The sequence below is a fragment of the Bubalus bubalis genome, chromosome 21 (assembly GCF_019923935.1).
Source record: "Bubalus bubalis isolate 160015118507 breed Murrah chromosome 21, NDDB_SH_1, whole genome shotgun sequence".
In the NCBI taxonomy this organism is placed as follows: Eukaryota; Metazoa; Chordata; class Mammalia; order Artiodactyla; family Bovidae; genus Bubalus; species Bubalus bubalis.
Genome location: NC_059177.1, coordinates 50,912,930 through 50,933,500, shown reverse-complemented (window position 1 = coordinate 50,933,500; position 20,571 = coordinate 50,912,930). Strand labels below are relative to the sequence as shown.

The 20,571-nt window shown below is 41.7% G+C and overlaps 1 protein-coding gene and 1 non-coding gene across 5 annotated transcripts in view; one reads left to right on the top strand and one right to left on the bottom strand.

Annotated features, from left to right (window-relative positions):
• ARIH2 (ariadne RBR E3 ubiquitin protein ligase 2) overlaps window positions 1-20,571 on the top strand; it is a 37,486-nt gene that overhangs the window by 8,374 nt on the left and 8,541 nt on the right. For 3 of the 4 annotated variants that reach the window (XM_025272682.3, XM_025272681.3, XM_044933570.2), the window contains exons 4-7: window positions 16,559-16,626; window positions 17,126-17,189; window positions 18,387-18,537; window positions 19,443-19,564. In XM_025272682.3, the coding sequence (XP_025128467.1) occupies window positions 16,559-16,626; window positions 17,126-17,189; window positions 18,387-18,537; window positions 19,443-19,564 (405 nt within the window). Of the gene's footprint in view, window positions 1-9,750; window positions 9,797-16,558; window positions 16,627-17,125; window positions 17,190-18,386; window positions 18,538-19,442; window positions 19,565-20,571 lie in introns of all 4 variants that reach the window. The other variant, XM_006053216.4, reaches the window with a different exon arrangement.
• TRNAG-UCC lies at window positions 2,558-2,630 on the bottom strand. The gene has a single exon. It is a non-coding gene; the product is annotated as a tRNA-Gly (tRNA).

Sequence of the window (20,571 nt, the reverse complement as noted above, 5' to 3'; positions counted from 1 at the left end):
GACAGAGCCCAGGCTGGCTTTGACTGCTGATGGGCTGGAGGTGCCTCCCGCATTGTGCTCCTTCTCTCAGCAGTTTGTTAGGGCTGTGGGCAGGGAAGGTGGGAAGTTGCTGCTCAGAGCCCCGCCCGGGCTTCAGAAAGGAGAAGAAAGAGTCCATTTTGGACTAGATCTGGTCCATAGAGCTGCCGTGAGCTCTGTGAGCTTTATGTTGTTAAGAGAACCTCAAGATGGGATGTGGCAGGAGTGGGAGTAACAGAATTCCCCGGGTCAGTTAGGCATGGGGCCGGGAAGTTACCTTTTGGGCTGAAGTGGAGACTCAGATGTTTAGGTAAAAAGGAATAAAATAGAAGATCATGAATGCCACCTAAAGTGTCTTTACTGTTGAAGGAAAGAATTAGATTTTTTTAAACTTCAGTCCTGAACTGTGCTGCTCACTTTTCTCAAGCCTGGTTTTCTTCAAATAGGGTTAGAGATATAAACTGATTATTGGGAGTGTTTTTACTATAGTTCTTGCCTCACAAATTGCTGTATTAACTGCAGTAGAGCTGGGGAATGTTCCCCAGAAGACTATTCTGCCACCCTCTTGCTTGAATTTGTTTTAAGATCTAGTGCTTGCTGTTCAGCAAATTGTGGCTGGAAAATCTCTCCAACTTCTTCTGTGGGTCATTTTTCCCTTTTGTGGGTGAATCATGAATTACCTTATATTTATCTTTTCTCTCAAGTAGCACTAAGTTCTTATATAACATCTGGAAAAGACTAATTGTATTTATTAAATTAACTTTCTTGTATCCTGGTATAGCTGAATATAAGAACATGTGTTAGTTTTATTTATACATTCATTAATTAACCCCAAGTAATGGTTGTTTTCATGTTACTGCTCATGGGAAAGTGTCTTTAAGCTGGGCCCAGTAACACTATAAATGTTTGTGTGCTGAGCGCCCATCTAATTTCTATTTTTATGATCTGATGTCAGGTTCCTTTGCGTGCCTCTATCTCACTAGAATCTAGATTAAATTCTTGTGTTTCAAATAGTTGGTCATTAGTGGATGTGTTGACATACTTCACCATGCTTTTTAGTCTGGAAGTCTGATAAGTGTTTTACTGGTGTGTAAATGTATTTTTTAAAGGGAGATGAGAAATGTCCAGAGTGACACTGAGAATTGCCTAAGAGCGACTAGTGCTAGAGTTATCCCTGTCTGGCCAGCTTAGAAAGGTTATTGTTATCATTGACTTTGTGCCCTCACTGTGTACCTGGCACCACGTACCACATGCTCCCTGCCTTTTGGAAAAGAAGCTCTCCATGAGATTCAAGGCCAGCTTTCATTCTGGTCTTTTGTTGTACTTGCACACTGCCTTAGGAACTGTGTGATCAAGGGGGTGATTCTAATTCCACTAAAGAATACCATTCATAATTTTGTTAGCCTAAAATAAAAGCTTTCCTCCTTGCTTATTATCCCATAGGTCTTGTCCATATTCACAGATATGTTACTGTTCCGCAATTCATTCATTCAGCTAGTATTTATTGAGCATCTGCTGTGTGTTAGGCACTGGGAAAATAGCTGGGAACAAAATGGAAAAATCTCTACTCTGGGTGACAGTACATTCCAGTATTCATTATGTGCATGTATTTATATATTCTGTCTTTAAAAATGTGAATTTCAAACACTTCCTCTTGTTTATACTTCATCCTCATATGTTGTTTTATGTATAACACATTGTCTTGTTTTTGAACCATAATTTGCTCCGGCTTTCCCCGTCAGGCATTTAGGGGAGTACTTGTGTGTCACAGTTGCGGGGACTGGTTATATTGCTGTGAGCATGTTCATGGGCGCGGCCCGTGTGTTGTTGAGTCTGCGCTACTAGTGGTCAGGCTAGCCTGAGCCCCGCTTCCTCTTCTGCTGTGTAATATAACATGACCATGGGCAAGTTTCTCAACATCTGTAAGCTTCAGTTTCCTCATCTATGAAGTAGTGATCATTAATACCTTCTTCACAGCATTAAGTGAGATAATGCACGTAAAGTGCCTGGCACGTGAGTGTTTAAACATGGTCACGGTAGAAGCAGGGCAAGAGTTGAAGAACGAGAATATTGCTGTCACATGTGTGCTGTGGTTCCTTGGAACACATTCTCAGGATTGTGCGTTTTGAGTCACAGGGTAGGAACCAAATTGCAGAAGGTTCTGGGTGATGTGTTACTGACTGACGCTTCTGAGTGTGCCTGCAGTACTTGGATCATGGACTTGGGGCTCTCTTGCCCTCATCCAAATACTCGGATGTCCTTCTCGTGGGGCCTATGATAAGAAAAGTAAAAATAACACAAACTGAATTTTGAATTGGGACCAGAAAGAGGTTATAGGGGAATATGGTCTTGTCTTTTGTTTCTGCATTTCTAGTTAACTGCAGTGTTGGTCTCGTGCCTGCGTTGATGGCACTCCTTGCTGAAGTGCTTAGCTTGCATAGCTTACTTCATTCTGCGATCCTTTACTAAGGATCCTGTTTTTAAGATGCCACCTTACTTTTTTTTTTCTGCCTTGCCACACACCATGTGGGATCTTTAGTTCCCCAGCCAGGGATCAAACCTGTGGCCCCTGCAGTGGAAGCACAGAGCCCTAACCACTGGACCACCAGGGAATTCCCAAACACCCCCAAGGACTTTAACTTTTGCTCTGCCCCAGTTTTGCTCCCCTGCTGCCCTAGGAAAATGTAAAGGATTTGATTTCTCTGTCTGAAAGAGGGAAGAGTTAGAGCAAAGATTTGAGAAGAGGTATAGACTGAGACAGCAGGAAGCTTTGCATCCTGCTTAACCTGAAATGTGTCCTGCTGTGGCTTGATTACTTAAACTGACATGAATTTCAGAATTCGAAGCTTGTGTTGTGTTCTCTTTTCTCTAGCCTATCATAACCCTTTATAACCATGAAATGGTTTTGCTGTGATAACCACAAGTAATCAATCATAAATAGAGGAAGGAACATGCAGGAAGAGCGAGATGTTTGTTTGGAGAGTTTAACAGGACAACAGAGCTGTTCTTATAGTCGTGAACAAAGAGTGGTCTCTATCTGGGAATGCTGCTCTCTTTGACTAGCAGTTTCTTTCCTGCCCAGTACATGCTCTACCCACATATTTCCTTTTTCCCTTGTTTTAGACTTTTACTGGTCTCTTCAGTGCGCTCACCATCATTTTCCAGTCTTGCTGCCTTTTACAATATTCCAGTGCCATCCAACCTGGCTTTCTGGATTCTCTATCTTTATCGGTGATACCACCATCCACCAGGCTGGAAACTGGGGACTTACCCTTGGCTCCCTTCTCCCGTGAAGCCCTCTCTGATCTCCAGGCAGATTCAGACACTTACTCTGCCCCCCTTTTTGCATGTTTCTTGATATATACTGATACTAGTTGTTTGTATGCCAGGAATTGAACTCTTTGAGATGAAGGTCCGTACTTTTTCTTTGTAAAAACAGCACTGAGCAAAAATGCCTGGTTATGTTTTGATCTCAGTAAGTGTTGCTTGTTGTTGATATGACTGTCTAAATAAGCCCAGGCCAATAATTGTAAAAGTTGAGCATCTAACCCCAAGGCTCTACTTCTGTATGTTTCCGTTTGACGATATGCTTGTTTAAGAGCTTCCATGATGCCAGCTGACTTTCAAATATAGATGGTATATACCTGGTAGGTGTGTGGTTCCTAGCTTGGTGTGCGTGTCAGATTTAGCTTTGGCAGTTCTTATATGGAAGACGTTTGAACTTCGTGCAGATGTAATAAAACAATCTTCAGAGGTGAGATGAGGTATTTGACATTATATTCCTGTGGAAATACAAAAAAAATTGTGAAACAATCCAGTTGAAATGAGGAGTGAGTAGTACATCTTCTTTTGGCTGCGAAAAGATACATCCAACATTTGGAGTGAGCTGGTTTTGTAACCAGAATGGGAGTAGGATGTAAACTGCCCACCTGTACTCACAAATTGGATAGGATTCCTGTGATATTTTTGATATCTAAATATAACTTCATATTTCCTTATCAAAATAAAAGTGGGTTCTTCTGTCCGCATTGATAATGAGTAGCTGTGAAAATGACTAATAGTATCTGCAATCATAAATACAGTGTGAATACTTTAAAGGCTTTTCATTTTATGACACTCTAGTAGAATACAAGTCTTTGCTTCAAGTTGGTTGGCTGCCCTCACATACATTTGTCCCTTCTGCATTTGTTTTTGTTTGGTATTTGGCTCTCTAGAGCAGTTTGATTTGCAATAGCCAAAAACTGGAAACAACCTAAATATCTACAAACAGATGAATGAACAAATAGTGGCTTACCCGCAGAACAGCACGCTCTCATCAATATAAAGAGAGTGGGGTGCTCATACAAGTACCATTGATAAATCTCAGAATATTCTGCATGAGGGGACTCAGGGGTGGTGGTGGGGGGGAATAAGCAATTTATGATTTCAATCATATAACATGCTAGAAAATACAAACTTATCTGTTTTAAAGGAAAATAAATTAATGATTGCCCAGTGAGCTGAGGAGGGCAGAAAGATTATTAAAGAGCATGAGGTAAATATGGAAGTGCTTCTCCATTTTTAAATACCATGAAAATGAAGGTAAAGGCAAATATATGTTGCTGCTGCTGCTACTAAGTTGCTTCAGTCGTGTCTGACTCTGTGCGACCCCATAGACGGCAGCCCACCAGGCTCCCCCATCCCTGGGATTCTCCAGGCAAGAACACTGGAGTGGGTTGCCATTTCCTTCTCCAATGCATGAAAGTGAAAAGTGAAAGTGAAGTCGCTCAGTCGTGTCCGACTCTAGCGAGCCCATGGACTACAGCCTACCAGGCTCCTCTGTCCATGGGATTTTCCAGGCAAAAGTACTGGAGTGGGGTGCCATTGCCTTCTCCGAAATATATGTTACAAACACAGAATAACAAAGAGAACATGTAGGGGGAGCATATGGAACATCATTGCACATGGGAGCCGGTTTGTCCAGCATGTCTTTGAAGAGGTTGTGGACTTTGATCTGACTGACTTAGACTGGAGAAGGTAAATGTGCTGCAGATGGGAGGATTAATTAAAGGTCTGTATGTGGGACAGTCAGCCCTGCCCCCACTTGGTCTCTCTCTTGGCAAAATAATCTGGATAATCTTAGGGACATAAGGCACTTAGAGAAGATCAGATTTAGCTATCTTTATTTGTCATTTTGGGAGCCTTTGAGTCTTGAATAATAGCTGCTTCTGATCGTTCACCCTAAAGAGAAGCCTGGCAGTTGCATGGTTCTGTTCATGTGCATAGAGTTAGGGTTCATTTCCTGAGACTCCCTTTTTACAAATTGTAACATCCACATAAAATTCACTTTTGAAAGTGTACAGTTCAGTGGCATGTTAATACACTCATGGTGTTGGGCAGTCATCTTCTTCATCTAGTTGCAGAACATTTTCATCACCCTCAAACGGAAACTTGATACCCAGTAAGCATGTATACTCTCCACTCCCTGTGTCTCTGGCAACAACAAATCTGCTTTCTGTATCTCTGGATTTACCTATATATGTTATAGAAATGGAATCATGAATATGTGACCTTGTGTGGCTGGTGGCTCTCTTAGCATAAGTTTTTGAGGTTCTTCCAAGTTGTAGCCTGGTATCAGTACTTCATCCCCCTTGTTGCCCTTCATTTTGTTTATTTTGAATGGTGATTCTAACCAAGAATCCCCAGACATTTGAGGAAAACATGCATAATGAAAGAGAAACAGAGAAATTGACTGTAACTGATGTAGACCAATAAGTAATTTTACTTGTTTTTAAAAGTGCACTATGTAGTATTTCGGAGAAGGCAATGGCACCCCACTCCAGTACTCTTGCCTGGAAAATCCCATGGACGGAGGAGCCTTGTAGGCTCCAGTCCTTGGGGTCGCTAAGAGTCGGGCACGACTGAGTGACTTCACTTTCACTTTTCACTTTCATGCATTGGAGAAGGAAATGGCAACCCACTCCAGTATTCTTGCCTGGAGAATCCCAGGGACAGAGGAGCCTAGTGGGCTGCTGTCTATGGGGTCGCACAGAGTCGGACACGACTGAAGCGACTTAGCAGCAGCAGCAGCATGTAGTATTTGCCAAGATACTCAAGAAGATGTGGCTTCTATAAAACAATCAGAGATGCCATCAGGAAGAAAATCAAAGCAGAAAAGAACCTGTGAAGATGAATTATGGGTTTGCCAAGTTAAAAAATATACCATAGATAGATCAGAAGATAAAACCAAGAAAATCTCTCAACATAAAGCCAAAATACAGGCTATATATATATATGTATTTGTGTGTGGGTGTGTGAAAAAACAGAGACATGGAGATCAATCCAGATACCCAGGATTTACCAGAATTTGTGGCAAGTGAGAACAAAAAAAATTGAAGGAAAGAAAAGATCAAAAAAGTAAAAGAAGAAGATTTCCAAGAGCCAGAGGGAGGAACAGTTTTTGTATTGAAAGTGTCTGTCTGTTGCCCAGAAGGGTAAAGAAAGAGCCATTGCCAGAATTGTCCCTATGAAATTTCAGAAAAACAAGAACAGAAAACCTTAAAGGTTTCCATAAAGATATACCAGGTCTCCTAAAAGACATGGGACTCATGTCTCCAGTCTCCAGCATTGACAAGCAGAAGACAGTGGTGCAATGGTCTTCCAAGTCCTGAGGGAAAAGAGTTTTTAATCTACAATTCTGTCATTGCAAAAATAAACTTATTTTCAGATGAGCAAGGACTCCAAAAATTTACTTCTGTACCTTTGCTGAAGTGATTCAAGATGAAGATCAAAAAAGAAAAATAATAATTCAAGAAATAATTAAACTAACTTGGCAGTCTAATGAAAAATCCCATGTTCTGCTTGTAGCAGGCCTGGAAAATGGTCAGCCCAGATTGGAACAGAAACTTGGTGGGATCCAAGAAAAATTTCTTCTGGAATAGGAGTGAGGTGGATTCCTAGCAATAGATAGAATGAAGAAGTTGGAAGATGGTGAGAAACCATAGAACTCGTCATAAGGGGGAAGGGAATTAGAATTCCCATGGAAAGCAGAAAAACTACACACAAAAATCACAAGTCAAATAAATACAAAGCGAACACACCATGTGGCACAAGTACGCGTGATTGGCAGCTGCTACTAATGTATTTATGCCAGATGTACAAACATTCTTTGAGTGGGCCACGGAGAGTGCCATTAGAAGCTCAGGGGTGGAAATGCAACTCTGGTCCTGTAAACAATGTCTTAAGATTACACAGGCTACAGATAGAGGAACTGAAAATAGTGATTTAAATATTCAGAAGTTGGGGCTGGGATGGGAGTGGGTAGGGAGTGGCATAAGTAGGCTAGGTCTGGTGGAGAATTACGGGCATGCTCAGTGATGTTGGTAACAACCAGAAGAACCCAGACAAGTGACTGGGAGAGATTTGTCCTGGCTAGGAAAACTGGGAGAGGATCAGGATGGGGTGGGATGGAGTGGCAGGTATTGTTCCTTTTCATCAAAATGCTTTTTATGAACATTTATTTTTTGTTCAGTGATAATTGGAGTAGGTTAAGAGTTTGCTGTAATTGGGATAGGTTGAGAATTTGATGATTCTCAATAAAACGTGTTTCTGAGTATCTTCTGTTGTTTTAACTTTTAGATAGATGCTAAGAAAGATGGGGGAAAGAACAGTTTAACCTCTACCATAAAATAATTTAAAGGTCTCTTGGCCTTTATTTTCTGCCTCCTCCTTTTTTAGAATGATAAGACAGAAAGCAGGTATGCATAAATAAAACCTTTTCTGCTTCTATTCCATATTTTCTGACACAGCCGCTGAAAACACTATTTTATTTTGCTCTGTTGAGAAACTTGAAGTGGTTTCTCCAGATTCCAGCCTGAACTCTTTCCTGCTCTGCTCCCTAATGTTTGATTTTTGGCTCCTCAAACCTCCTGTCAGCATCTCTGCCATTCCTGTCACATTAAAAGACCTCTCAGTTCACCGTCCTTTTTTTTCCCCCTTTAAACCTTCCTTTCTAGATCCGTATCTGGCCTCTCCTGCTAGATTGTGCACCCCCTGAGGGCTTGGAAGGCTTTGATGCCTGCCTGCCTGCCTGCCGGGGCTCTGGAGAAGGCTGTGGATAGGCAGTGATTTCAGCTGAGACCACAGGAGCCAGGCGGAGGGAAGTGTTAGAATATGGGACCTAGCCCTGGCACAGGCATTGTTCTAGGTCTTAGGTATGACAGAGGAGGGAAGTGGTGTGAAAAACCTCTTCCCCTAGAAAACAACTTCATTCCGATGGAGGTTTATTTACATAAACATATAGGTGTATAGAAACGTGATATGTTTTGAGCATAGTTAACAGCAGCAGTCAGTGGCTCTGTCTTTGAAACATGCTGTTGGAGTTTGCGGCTTTGTCACTAAGATATGCTGGGCTCTGAGGTACCCTCTGGACAAGAGAGGTGATCTGGCTGGAACTCCCTACAAGTGTCTGGTACTCCCTCTCCTTTGCCCTCCTCACAGTCGCCATAGCTGGAAGAGACAGTGCATCATTTGAAATCACATATAGACAAGATGGGCTTGTAGCTACAGGAAGATGGTAGGAGACTTGGCCTTTAGTCCTACTGTGTGTTATTCATTGGCTATGAGCTCCTATCTGCATTTCTTTTGGTTGTGATTAACGGATAGGACTTTGGTTCACTAAAGTAGTAGTCATCCTACCTGTATATGGCTCCTCCCTGAAAAACCATATGGAATTCTAGAAGGGGCTGTAATCTGCCTTTTGTACTAAGTATTTCCCAGAAGATTTTCATTGAAATGCAAACCCGAAAAGATATGCTGGCTGAGATTTACCTTGCAATAATCTCGAGGGTAGTGGGGTAGGTAGGGTATAGCCTGGTTCTGAGTTGATGTTGGAACTAGGTGATGGGTACATGGGTTTCATCATACTCTTCACTTATGTAGATGCCCAGAGTTTTTCATAATAAAGTGCCCTCAAGGTCAAGGAAGGGATGACTTTTGTATTTTTGTTTTATTGTATTTTTCATAAGTAACTGTAGTTAGTCAAGTCTTTAGATGTTTTTGGCATTGATTTTAATGATCAGAGACCATAACAGAACTAAATTAAGGTTAGACTGGAGAGAAATCTTCAAATTAATGTTCATTAATCAGATTTTGTAGAGCATTTATAACATGTGGGTGCCTCAATTACCAGTCAGCTCTCCCTCCATGGAGAGAAAATGCAAGGAAGCAAAGTTAGAATAAGGCGCCGGAGAGCGGACCTTTTAGAGCCCGAGAGTATGGAGGTGTGAAGTACGGGAGAGGTGAAGGCCCACCGCCGAAATTAGACTCGAGGGCTGGGTCTTGCCACTACCACCAGCACCGCTGATTTGCCCCATTCTGGCCTGGTGTTCACCTTCTGTTTTGTCTCTGTGCTTTAACCTTGCTTCTTTCTCTTATTCCTTCAGTACTTTCTCACCTCACCTTCTACCCTCCAAGACTTGAATCCATCCGTCTTGATCTCTTTCGGATAGTTTTCCCATATTACATCCCTTCCTACCCTAGACCCAGAAGCTGGCCAACAGTTCACTCCTTTCCTTCCTCTCTGCCTTTTGGTGAATGACCACTAGTGTTTGTTAACAAATGTGATTGGACCATGAAGTGGCTTAACAACAGGCTGAGGCATGGAGCCCTATTCGGGTAGCCTTAAAAGATTTCAGGCAGTTGGCAAGTAAGAATTCTAAATAAAAATTGAAACTACCACCTGTATTTTTTCAGGCCGTTGATGCTCTCTGCCATCGGCTGCATCCTCCCTATGGCACTGGTAAGTGTGGGAAGGGCTGGTGACAGTTCTGGTGGGCTGCTGAATTTCTGTTTTCTGGGGGAAAAAAATCTATTTGCAAGCTGTGCTGTTAACTCGTCCCCAAGGACTAGACAGCTTGAACCAACTATAGGAGATGAAGAAGATGAAGAAGCAACTAACGATGCTCAGGGTTTTCCTGGGGAGCTGTTGTCAGGAATGGAGGCTTTCAGTATGTGCCTCGATCCTTACATCAAACTAGCATGTCCTGTGCATTATTTGAACAATAAACGTATACAATCCAAGTGCTCTGGGATGTCAAGTAATAACGGTTAATTTCCTGAACTTCTGAATACGTTTTCCCCAAAGATAGATGCTGGCTGTGGATTAGAAAGGATCCAGAATGTTGTATGTACTGAGCGTCTCCTTCCATGGCAGGATTTATTTCCCTCTGGTATTTTAAGTACTTTGTGGTCAGGGGATCAAAAGCGTTTGTTCCAGTGATTAATTTATAAAATTCTGATACTCGAATTTTTCTGGGGAAAGAGTTTGGTGGAAATCAGAAAAGAAATTTGAGGCTCTCATGTACTAATGAACTTCAGGTGGACTCGGGGTCCTGTGATTTGAAAAACAGATTCACCACAGTCTGCTTTCTGCTTGGGGACCTAACAGAGAAAATACATATAAGAAAATTGAAACATAGAGTGAGGAGGCAAGTCATAGGAAGGCTAAAATGTAAGCCAGTAACCAAATTGCTGCTGGAGTTGTGTTTTCTAAGCTCCTGGAATCCTGCATTTGTCTCCTTGTAATGAGTGGGTCAGAGGCCGCATAGATCCAGAAGTTTTATCTTATCAAGATAGTCTCCATTCCAAGTTGACAGGCCCTAATTCACTATTTACACTGTTTCACTTCTCTAGTCTCTGAAGCCCTTAGATCACAGAAGAAAGTGTGTCCAGAATATCTTTTGAAATGCTGAGGTTGTGGATTTGTGGCTGTTAGCCATGTCAGGAATGGCTTGCTGATAACAGCAGTTAAAATCCTCATGTACACGTCACTGCATCTCTGTGAGAAAATCTTAGCTTCATTGGCTGCTATCCAGGATTTCCCCCTCAGGTCCATCTCCTCCCCACCCACTGCCCCAAACCCTGCTTGTGAAGCTGGAATAGAATTGTATGGACACTGTATATATTCTTTATTAAAAAAAAAAACAGAAAGGAGAACTTGACTCCCCAGCAGTCGTCTACGCCTTTAGGTGTCTGCACAGGTGGTAACTACTGGACATGTTTTGAGGGCCTGTATCTGGGAAGTAGCTTTTTAAAGGTCTCTCCCAAACACAAATTAGGGAGGATGACAGAAGTTTGCCTGCAACCTCTGGGAAATAGTGATGTCTAGTAGCCAAGTCCTTTTTGACATTCATGTAGCCAAGTGCTTCCTGAAATAAAGATCTGAAAACCATCTGAGGGTGTTGAGATTGTAAATGTCATGGCAAAGCCAAGCCAGATTGGATGGGCAATACAGAGCAGAGTCCAGGCTGGATGATGACAGGTGTCCCCACAGTCCTTTCAAGCTTCACGGAATGCTCTCCAGAGCCTTCTGACCCATCGTGGGTCAGGTTTGAAGGCACAGGGAATGAGAGGGAAAGGCAAGGAAGGTGGGCTACACTTGACCATGTTCTGACTCCATCTTTGACTCTGAAAGCCTTCTTTGGACCACCCAGGGACTTCAGGACCCTTTAGTGTTTGATGAACTGTATACCACTACTTTCCCTCCCTCCCTCGAGGCTTGGTGTGGGAGGTTTAGAGGGAGCCGGAGTGTTGTGAAGTTACTGGCATTACAGGCCTACTTATACTAAAATTCACATTGTCTAGTCAGTTCATCTTTGGTCAGAACTATGTATGTTCAAAACTCTTGAGGGGGATGTTTTCATTCTGAGGAGTACGTAAAAGATCAAAATGAACTATTTTGATGCAATGGTGTAAGGGTCAACTCTCTGTTTCTTGTGACATTTGTTTTTTCAGAAGATTGCCATTGAATTAAAGTTGGCAAACTTTCCCTCCAACTTCATGAAAAATTTAAAATACACAAAGACTTTTAAAGCATTGTACAGTAGGTATCCATTTATCTACCATCTAGATTATACAGGTGCTAACTTTTTCCTGCGTTTACTTTATCATGTGTCTGTCCATCGATCAATTTTATTTTTAGCATTTATTGAAGTATTACTTACATTCCATTAAACTCATCCATTTTAGAGTGTACCAGTAGAAGAGTTGTAGTAAATGTAAACAAGGGTACAGCCATCACCACAATCCAAGGTATAGAACATTTTCAGCAGCCAAAACGTTCCCTTATATCCATTTGTAGTTAGTCCCCTCTCCCAGCCCCAGGAAACTACTGATCATCTTACTGTCTGCACAGATTTGCCTTTCCTAGAAATTTCATATGAATTGAATCTTATAGTATGTAGTCTTTTGTGTCTGGCTTCTTTCACTTGGCATGTTTTCAAAGTTCATCCATGCTGTATCACATGTCAGTAATGCTTTCCTCTTACTGCCCAGGGAGGATTTTCCATTTTATGGATATGTACCACGTTTTGTTCATTCATTCCTTCATCAGTTGATGAACACTTGGGTTGATTCCAGTTCTTGGCTCTTATGAAATATGCTGCTGTGATGGTTTGTATAACAGAGTTTTGCATGGACATGTTTGCATTTCACTTGGATAAATATCTAGCAGTGGGATCGCGTTTAACATTTTAAGAAACTGCCAAACTGTTTTCTGAGGAGACTCTGCTATCTTACATTCCCACCAGCATTATGTAAGTGTTACAGGTTCTCCACCTGCTTGCTAGCACTTAGGTATTGTCAATTTTCTGTATTTTTCTGTATTTCTAGTGAATGTGAAGTAGTATCTCCTAGTTCTAATTTGCATTTCCCTAATGACTAATAATGTTGAGCTTTTTGAGTTGTGTGAGTTCTTTATATGTTCTGAATTAAGTTCTTTATCAGATATATGATTTGCAATTATTTTTTCTGTTGCAAATCATATATCTTGTGACTCGGCTCGTCCATTTTGTTAATAATATCTTTTGAAGAATGAAATTTAATTTTGATGAGCTCCAGTGTATCATATTTTTTCTTTTAAGGATTGTGCTTTCAGTGTCATAGCTAAGAAATCTTTACCTAAAAAACCAAGATTGCAAAGATTTTCTTCTGAAAGTTTTATAGTTTTCAGTTTCATGTGAACTACCTTGAGGTAATTTTTCTGTGACATGAACTAAGCATTTAAGTTCTGAGTTTTGTATAATGATGTTCAGTTATTCTGGAACCATTTGTTGAAAAGACTGTTTTATCATCTGTTGAATTACATTGGTACCTTAGTAGAAAATTAATCATAAGTGTATGAGTTTACTGTTCTGTTACATTGATCTGTATATATGTCTGTCCTTAAGCCAGTACCCCACTGTCTTAAATACTGTAGCTTTATATTAAGTCTTGAAGTCAGATGGTGTAAGTCTCTTCAACTTTGCTCTTTCAAGGTTGCTTTGGATATTTGGGGTCCTCTCCATACATTTTAGGATCAACTATTAATGTATACCCTAACCCCTGCTTTGATTTTGATTAATTTTGATTGCTGTGTTCTGTCTCTAGCTGCGTTGTCCATTATGGTAGCTGTGATCACATGTAGCCACTGGGCATTTGAAATGTGGCCAGTTGTATTGGTATGTGCCATAATTCTGAATACAATGGACTTTGAGCAATTAGATGGAAAAAAAAGATGTTAAATGTAGTTCATTAATAATTTTCAGTGCATTAACATGTTGACATATTTTAGATATATTGGTTTAAATAAAATATATTTATCAATACATTTTAGTTTTATCAATAAATTTTAATTTTTATTTGCCGCTATGTAGAAACACATTTGTGATTTTTATGTATTGGCATTCTATTTTTTTAACCTTACTAAACTTATTAGTTCTACTGGTAGTTTTGTGTCTTTTGTTTGTGTGTCCTTTTTTTTTGCCCTCCATGCCCTATTAGGGCCTTCAGCACAGTGTTAAATGAAATGATGAGAGTGGTCTTCCCTGTCATGTCCCCGATCTTAGCATTCACTGTGTTGTTACAGAGTATAATGTTTTCCTTAGACACCCTGTATTAGATTTAGGCAGTTCTATTTTTCTTCCTAATTTGCAAAGAATTTTTATCTTGAATGATTCCTTAATTTTGTCAAACGAGTTTTCTTGTATCTACTATAATGATCATTTGGGTTTTTTTCTGCCTTTACTTTGTTAATTCAGTGAATTGCCTTAGGCGTTTTCACATGTTAAATCAGCCTTTTATCAGGGTTATGTTAGCTTCATAAAGTGAATTTGGAAGAAGTATTCTTTCCTGCTCTCCTTTCTGAAAGTGTATTCAGAAATGGAAAAAAGCCTCATACATAAATAAGACTTTTAATTTTCTTATTACATGTTGATCTTAATAGAACCGCACATCTGTCTTGAACGTGACATGGTCATGTGTCCTTCCCAAGTCATTAGTCTATTTTGGCTATCAGTGGTTGTTTATCACCCTTTTTGGAAGAGGTTTGACCTCATTATAGGTTCTTCTTGGGGGGTTTCCCTGGTCCGGGCTTTCACCACCATGGCCTGGGTTCAGGGAACTGAGATCTCACAAGCTTTGTGGCACAACCAAAAGTGAATGAATGAATGAATACTCCTTCTTGATAATGCATACATACGTACATACATAGATACTTTTAAGTCCTTCTTGGTAATACATAATCCTAACTACTCACAGGTTATTAGTTGCTTGATCAAAACAGTCCAGCAGTAGTTTGTCTTGGTTCTGCTGGAAGACTTTTGTTCTCCCCAGTTGAACACATAAGAGGAGTGGAAGACCTTCCTCAGTTACAGAGTGGCAACTGTGATAGATTCAGAGTGTTGCCAAGCTCTTTGAGCATTGTGCAGGAAAATGGTATGAGTACTTGGCTAGTTCTTTCCTGAGCTCAGCTGTCTGCACTCTGAGAATGACAGACTTTTATCTGTAATGTTTTAATATCATATATTTGTCTTGGCCCTCTTGCTAAAGGTAATTTAAGTAGTGCCCCCTCCCCCCACATCACCTGACATCTCTTCCTCTGGGAGACCGCTGCGGGTGACAGTGGGTGGTGAAGTCAGTTCTCTCCTGTGGCCCAAATCAGGGAGGAGGCGGCCTCTCTTCGGAGACTACCTGTTAGCATAAAGTCTTCTAGGTACTCTTCCTTAACCCTGTGCTGCTTTTTGCTCAGAGGGCCCTTTGTATCCTGACTTCCCTGTAGATCTTCCTCGGTGTCCATTACGGGGCAAGGTGCCGTCATTCTACATTTTGCTTTAATTAACGGTCTCAAAATTCCTTCACATTCATAATGGATTAATTGGGGGAAACTGAGTCCTTGGCAGTCTGTGATACACTGTGGCCATACTGTGGGCAATCACAGTGCCTCCTGTAGGAGACTGGTGGGAGGTGCGTGTGCCTACAGTGTTGTATATATTGATGTATCCTCAGCAGTTGGCTTTGAAAGAAGAGATGGACATCTATCCACCTTAATAAAGTGCTAGACATGTATATATTGATGTATCCTCAGCAGTTGGCTTTGAAAGAATAGATGGACATCTATCCACTTAATAAAGTGCTAGACACATTGCTGACTCGATGGACATGAGTTTGAGTAAGCTCCAGGAGTTGGTGATGGACAGGGAAGCCTGGTGTGCTACAGTCCATGGGGTCGCAAAGAGTCGGGCACGACTGAGCGACTGAACTGAACTGAGACACATCCTCTCTTCACATTATCAGTTCTCACCAGAACTCTGCTGGAATATTCTGAGTTGGTCATTAGTGGACTTGTAGTCATCAGTAAAATTTTCAGTTTCAGCGGAGGCCTGTGTCGTATTCCATACATGGAGGGGCTGCACCTGGTATGCTAATTCTGAGGCTTTGTTGCTGTTGCTAGTGCTGTTGAGATCAAGGGATCAGACCAGGTATGGTGTTGAAGTTCTATTTCTTTGGGAAGGTCAAGAAATTTCATTTTGGGAATTGCCTGGCGGTCCATTGGTTAGGACCCCACTCTTCCACTGCAGGGAAGTAAGCTCCCACAAGCGGCGCACTGCAGCCAAAAATAAATAAATAAATAAAATACAACAGTATAATTTTCAGGTTGTAAAAATATAGTTGTAGCCAAAAGCTATTCTCAAGCAAATTTTAACATTTATACCAAATACTTTGTCTGTGTTTTCATGTAGTCTTTATGGATGAATAGTTTTGTTATAGAGTCAGAGGTTTTAACCAGGGGTGAGTTTTGTTTTGTTTTGTTTTTCTGGGTTTATATAAGAAGTTCAAGCCTGGAGAGCTTCTGCAAGTAACATGCCTACCTGGAGGTGCTCATGTATGGCCTCCTACAGCAGCTTCAGCAAACATAAATTACCTTAGGGAACCTACAGCTCTTCTGCTTACTTTGGATTCTAGGTCCTTATTTACTGTAGATAGGATGGTTTTGTGTAAGTTTGAAATCAAACTAATTTCTTTGAAGGGTTGCTAATGAAAACAAAGGTTGAAAAATCGAGAAATCCAGGAAATTGTTTAAGACTCTAAGAGTCTGAACGTAAAAGATAAAACAGAACCAAGAGGAAGATTTAAAAAATCAAGCCTGGACCTGCAGTAGAGAGGAATGTATGCATTTCTCAAAATGTAAGAGCACTCTGAAAAAAAAAATGCATTATAATTTGATTTCTTTTTTTCTTCTTTCTAGGTATCTCATTCAGTTGCTAAACTTATATTAGTTAATTTCCACTGGCAAGTTGCCGAGATACTGGACAGGTAAGGTGTTTTGGGGGAGGAAGAGATGGCACTGTCTGTAACTTCTCTCTGCCTGCCCACCCATTGGTAATAATTGTCTGTGTTATGGAGAATATCCTTACAATGTGCAGAGTACATTTTTAAAACACTGGGTCATATTGTATAGCCTTTTTTCTCTCAGTATATGGTGAACATTTTCCAATGTTTTCAGCATATTCTTTCTGTACCCCCAGTTTTAATGAAGGTACAGTGTTTTACCATATTGATGTTCCATCCTATTCCAAACTCTTGTTGTTGGACAGTGAAGTTAGGTCAGAGTTTTTATGCCGTCATTAATGTTAAATCAGTGCTCTTGTAGATAACACTTGGCAATATCTCCAGTTATTTCTTTCAGACACATCAAGTGGGATTAATACATCATGGCATAGTGCTTATTACCTTCAGAGAGAAAGGTCAGCTCATTTACCACCATACCTCCAGAACCGGAGCTCTGATTCCCTTTATGCTTTTTGTTTTGTAGATACAAGTCTAATTCTGCTCAGCTGCTCGTTGAGGCCCGAGTTCAGCCCAATCCATCAAAACATGTGAGTGTCCCTTCCTGATACACGTGGCTTTTGCTGTGGCTCACACGGTTATTGAGAACCGTCTTACTTTGTTTATCGTGCAGCATCCCCAAGATACTTGTTCCAGTATAGGCCTAAATCTTCTGTTTCCGACGTCATTTGGAAATTTTCCTCATAGGCAAGGAGTGCATCACTGCCTGCGCTCTCCAGCCTCACCCGTCTCCTGCACTTCCATATAGCCTGTACTCTGTCCCTGCCGTGTTCTTGGGGTGCCTGTTCACTGCATGCCTCTTTAACTCTGCTGGTGCCTTCCTTGGCGGAAAATGTCCAGATCCTGTCCCCATCTTTGCTCGTGAGAATGGAACACACCTTTAAAGACCCGAATCCAAGCCATCTCTCCCAAAACCTGTCTCCTGGGAACACTTCCCTCCAAACTCCTTTAATTATGTCTTTCAACCTTTACATGTACATTGCAGTGATTCACTCATAGCTTTTAGCTCCCATAGTAGACTGTAAGTGCTTTTTAAGTTTAGGAATCGTATCCCACAGTGTATACCAATTTCCTGTTGCTGAGAGTTCAGTCAGCATTTGTCAAATGAATGGGGGAGAATTAGGGCTCAGATCACCACATAACTTACACAGCCTCTTAGAGAATTTCCAGGAGCATACTAGACAGAGTATGGTCCTTTTCCTCAAATTATTTTCTGTATCCAGTGAACAACAAGAACCTCATGTTGGGTTTTCACTGGTTTATGGCTTTGGCTGGTGTCCCCAGACTGTCTTTGCCAGTTTGTGTAGCAGAGAATGGGTTCTGGAGCTATTAGAGGCTCACACTTCAGCCCCTAAGAACCTATTGGTTGGGTTTATAGTACTTGTTGAGAAGCAACTCTGTGCCATGCTGAATGAGGGCAGTTTTCAAAAGAAACCCAGTAGCCTCCAAAAGAAGGCAGATTGAATGACCTCTCAGGACCTTGACAGTTTGGAAATCCTGGTCTTTTCAGCCTGACCTTATAAACTACTGTAAGATCTCATTTCCATCTTCTCTCTCCCTCTCTAAATCTAGGGGTTCACCAAGCCTAGCTTCACTACCACCTCCTTCGGGAAGCCTTCCTGATAATATTTTTTTCCACTCAGAACTGGCACGCGCAGAGCCCACACATGGCAGTTGAGTTCTGACCCTTGTTGCAGGCGGGCTCACGTCCCTGTACCTCCCTCCAGGTGCCCCCGGCCCACTCCCCTCACCACTGCGCAGTGTGTATGCAGTTTGTGCGGAAGGAAAACCTCCTCTCTCTGGCCTGTCAGCACCAGTTCTGCCGCAGCTGCTGGGAGCAGCACTGCTCCGTGCTCGTCAAGGACGGTGTGGGTGTGGGTGAGTCCGCCGTAGGGTTCATAACCGGCTGGCGGGAACTGTTTAGCTTCAGCCCTGCCCCTTCTGCTACTCAGGTTTTCTTGTGAGCCTAACTGAAGTTTTCCAAATCAGAACCATTGGTTTCCAAAATGTCAGTCTGAACAATGGCAAAGTTTACCCTAGGCCTGAGCAAGATGCAAGAATTAAGGCTAATGTTTGGGCGTTTATGTAAATGCTGGTGTGACAGCAAGGCTACCTTCTCTTGCCTTTTGGGAGAACTGTCCTTTAAGCTGCCTGCCTTGTCTATCTTGATTCTCAAAGTGGTAGCCATACCTCAGAAACTCCTAGAGGGTTTACTGTGATTTAGGTAAGCACAAATCAGACTTAGTGATGAGTTAAAGGAGTCTTTGTTAAATTATGATTCCATGATATTAACATTAGCATTATATCTGTAAAAGCTCACTGTGTTGACGGTAGTCACATGCACATAATAGTAAACATCACAAAACTAAATTGTAAGTCAAGAACCTGCTGGGATTTTTTAAGCAGTTTTTTTTAATTGGTGCTCTTTGTGATATATACTATTTAATTGGTCTTGTTTTTGTTGTTTGGTTGGTTTTGGTTTTTGTGGGGTTTTTTTGTTATTGTTGTGCTGTGTAACTTACAGGATCTTAGTTCCCTGACCCAGGGCTCTGGCAGTTAGAGTGCCAAGTCTTGACCACTGGACCATCAGGGAATTCCCTATCATTTTAAAATTTGTAATAATATTTTAGTTGCATCACATTGATTTCTCTCTTCTTTGAATAAATTCTGATGCTTCCGGGGTTCCCTATGTAAAACGTGAATTTGTTGGGTGAACTCAGCAGGTGCATTATAGGTGTGTCTTCTGTGATACAGTTGTCCATCCGGTTGTCTTTGTTAAACAGGTGTCTCTTGCATGGCTCAGGACTGCCCACTTCGAACACCAGAGGACTTCGTGTTTCCGTTGCTGCCCAATGAAGAACTGAGAGATAAATACAGGCGCTACCTCTTCAGGGACTATGTGGAGGTATGCCCAGCTGCTGTTGTGCCTGGTCTTCCTGAGCCTCCTTTCGATCAGATGCTCACCAGTTACTGTTCAGAGGAGGCTGCCAGCAGATGCTTTCGATCTGAAGAAAGAGCTGCACAGCTTTTAAAAAGTTTGAAAACTCGAGAGCACTAGTAAATCCCAAGTCTGTTTCTTCCTCACTCTGTATCCTTTGACCTCTTAGATTCCTTCTCTGAGCCTTGGATTCTTTCCTGTGTAGAATGGTCAGGCACACCTGCTTTGTGAAAGTGAAAGTCGCTCAGTCATGTCTGACTCTTTGCAACTCTGTACAGTCCATGGAATTCTCCAGGCCAGAATACTGGACTAGGTAGCCTTTCCCTTCTCTGGGGGATCTTTCCAACCCAGGGATCAAACTAGGTCTCCAGCATTGCAGGCAGATTCTTTACCAGCTGAGCCACAAGGGAAGCCATACCCCCTCTACCTTCCGCAGAGTTACTTCAACAAGCTATTGTATGTCAGGGGGTAAACATAAGTCAGGCATATCTCAGGAGTTGCTGTTCTATTCCCTTCACCTTGTGGTTCAGCCCAAATAAGGGGTGTTGCTTCTTGGGCGATTTGGCAATTTGTTTAAGTTCTCAGAGTGGTCAGTTTTGGAGTCCTTCCCCTTTGTTGGGTTACCTATTCAGGCTTGCTGGCTCCATGCAGCATAATTTTGATCTTTGCCTATTATTCCTAAGCTTATTGGATTGACTGATGGTCTGGGTCGTCTCATGCACAGGCTGCAGGAAAAACAAAAGGCCTTGTTCCGGGTGCTGTTTGCCGCCTTTGGTAGATGCCTGAGGGTTGTTGAGCTCCTCAGAGTCTCATGCACAACTGACTGGGCCGTGTTCCTCTCCAGCCCTAGTCCCTGTGCACTTTCGTCTCAGAGACGCGATTCTGTAGTCCATTCTGTCATCTAAGCTTAGGTCATTCCGGTGAGTTGCTCCCTGGTTTAAGCTAAACATTCAAAGGGCATTTTCAGGACCTGC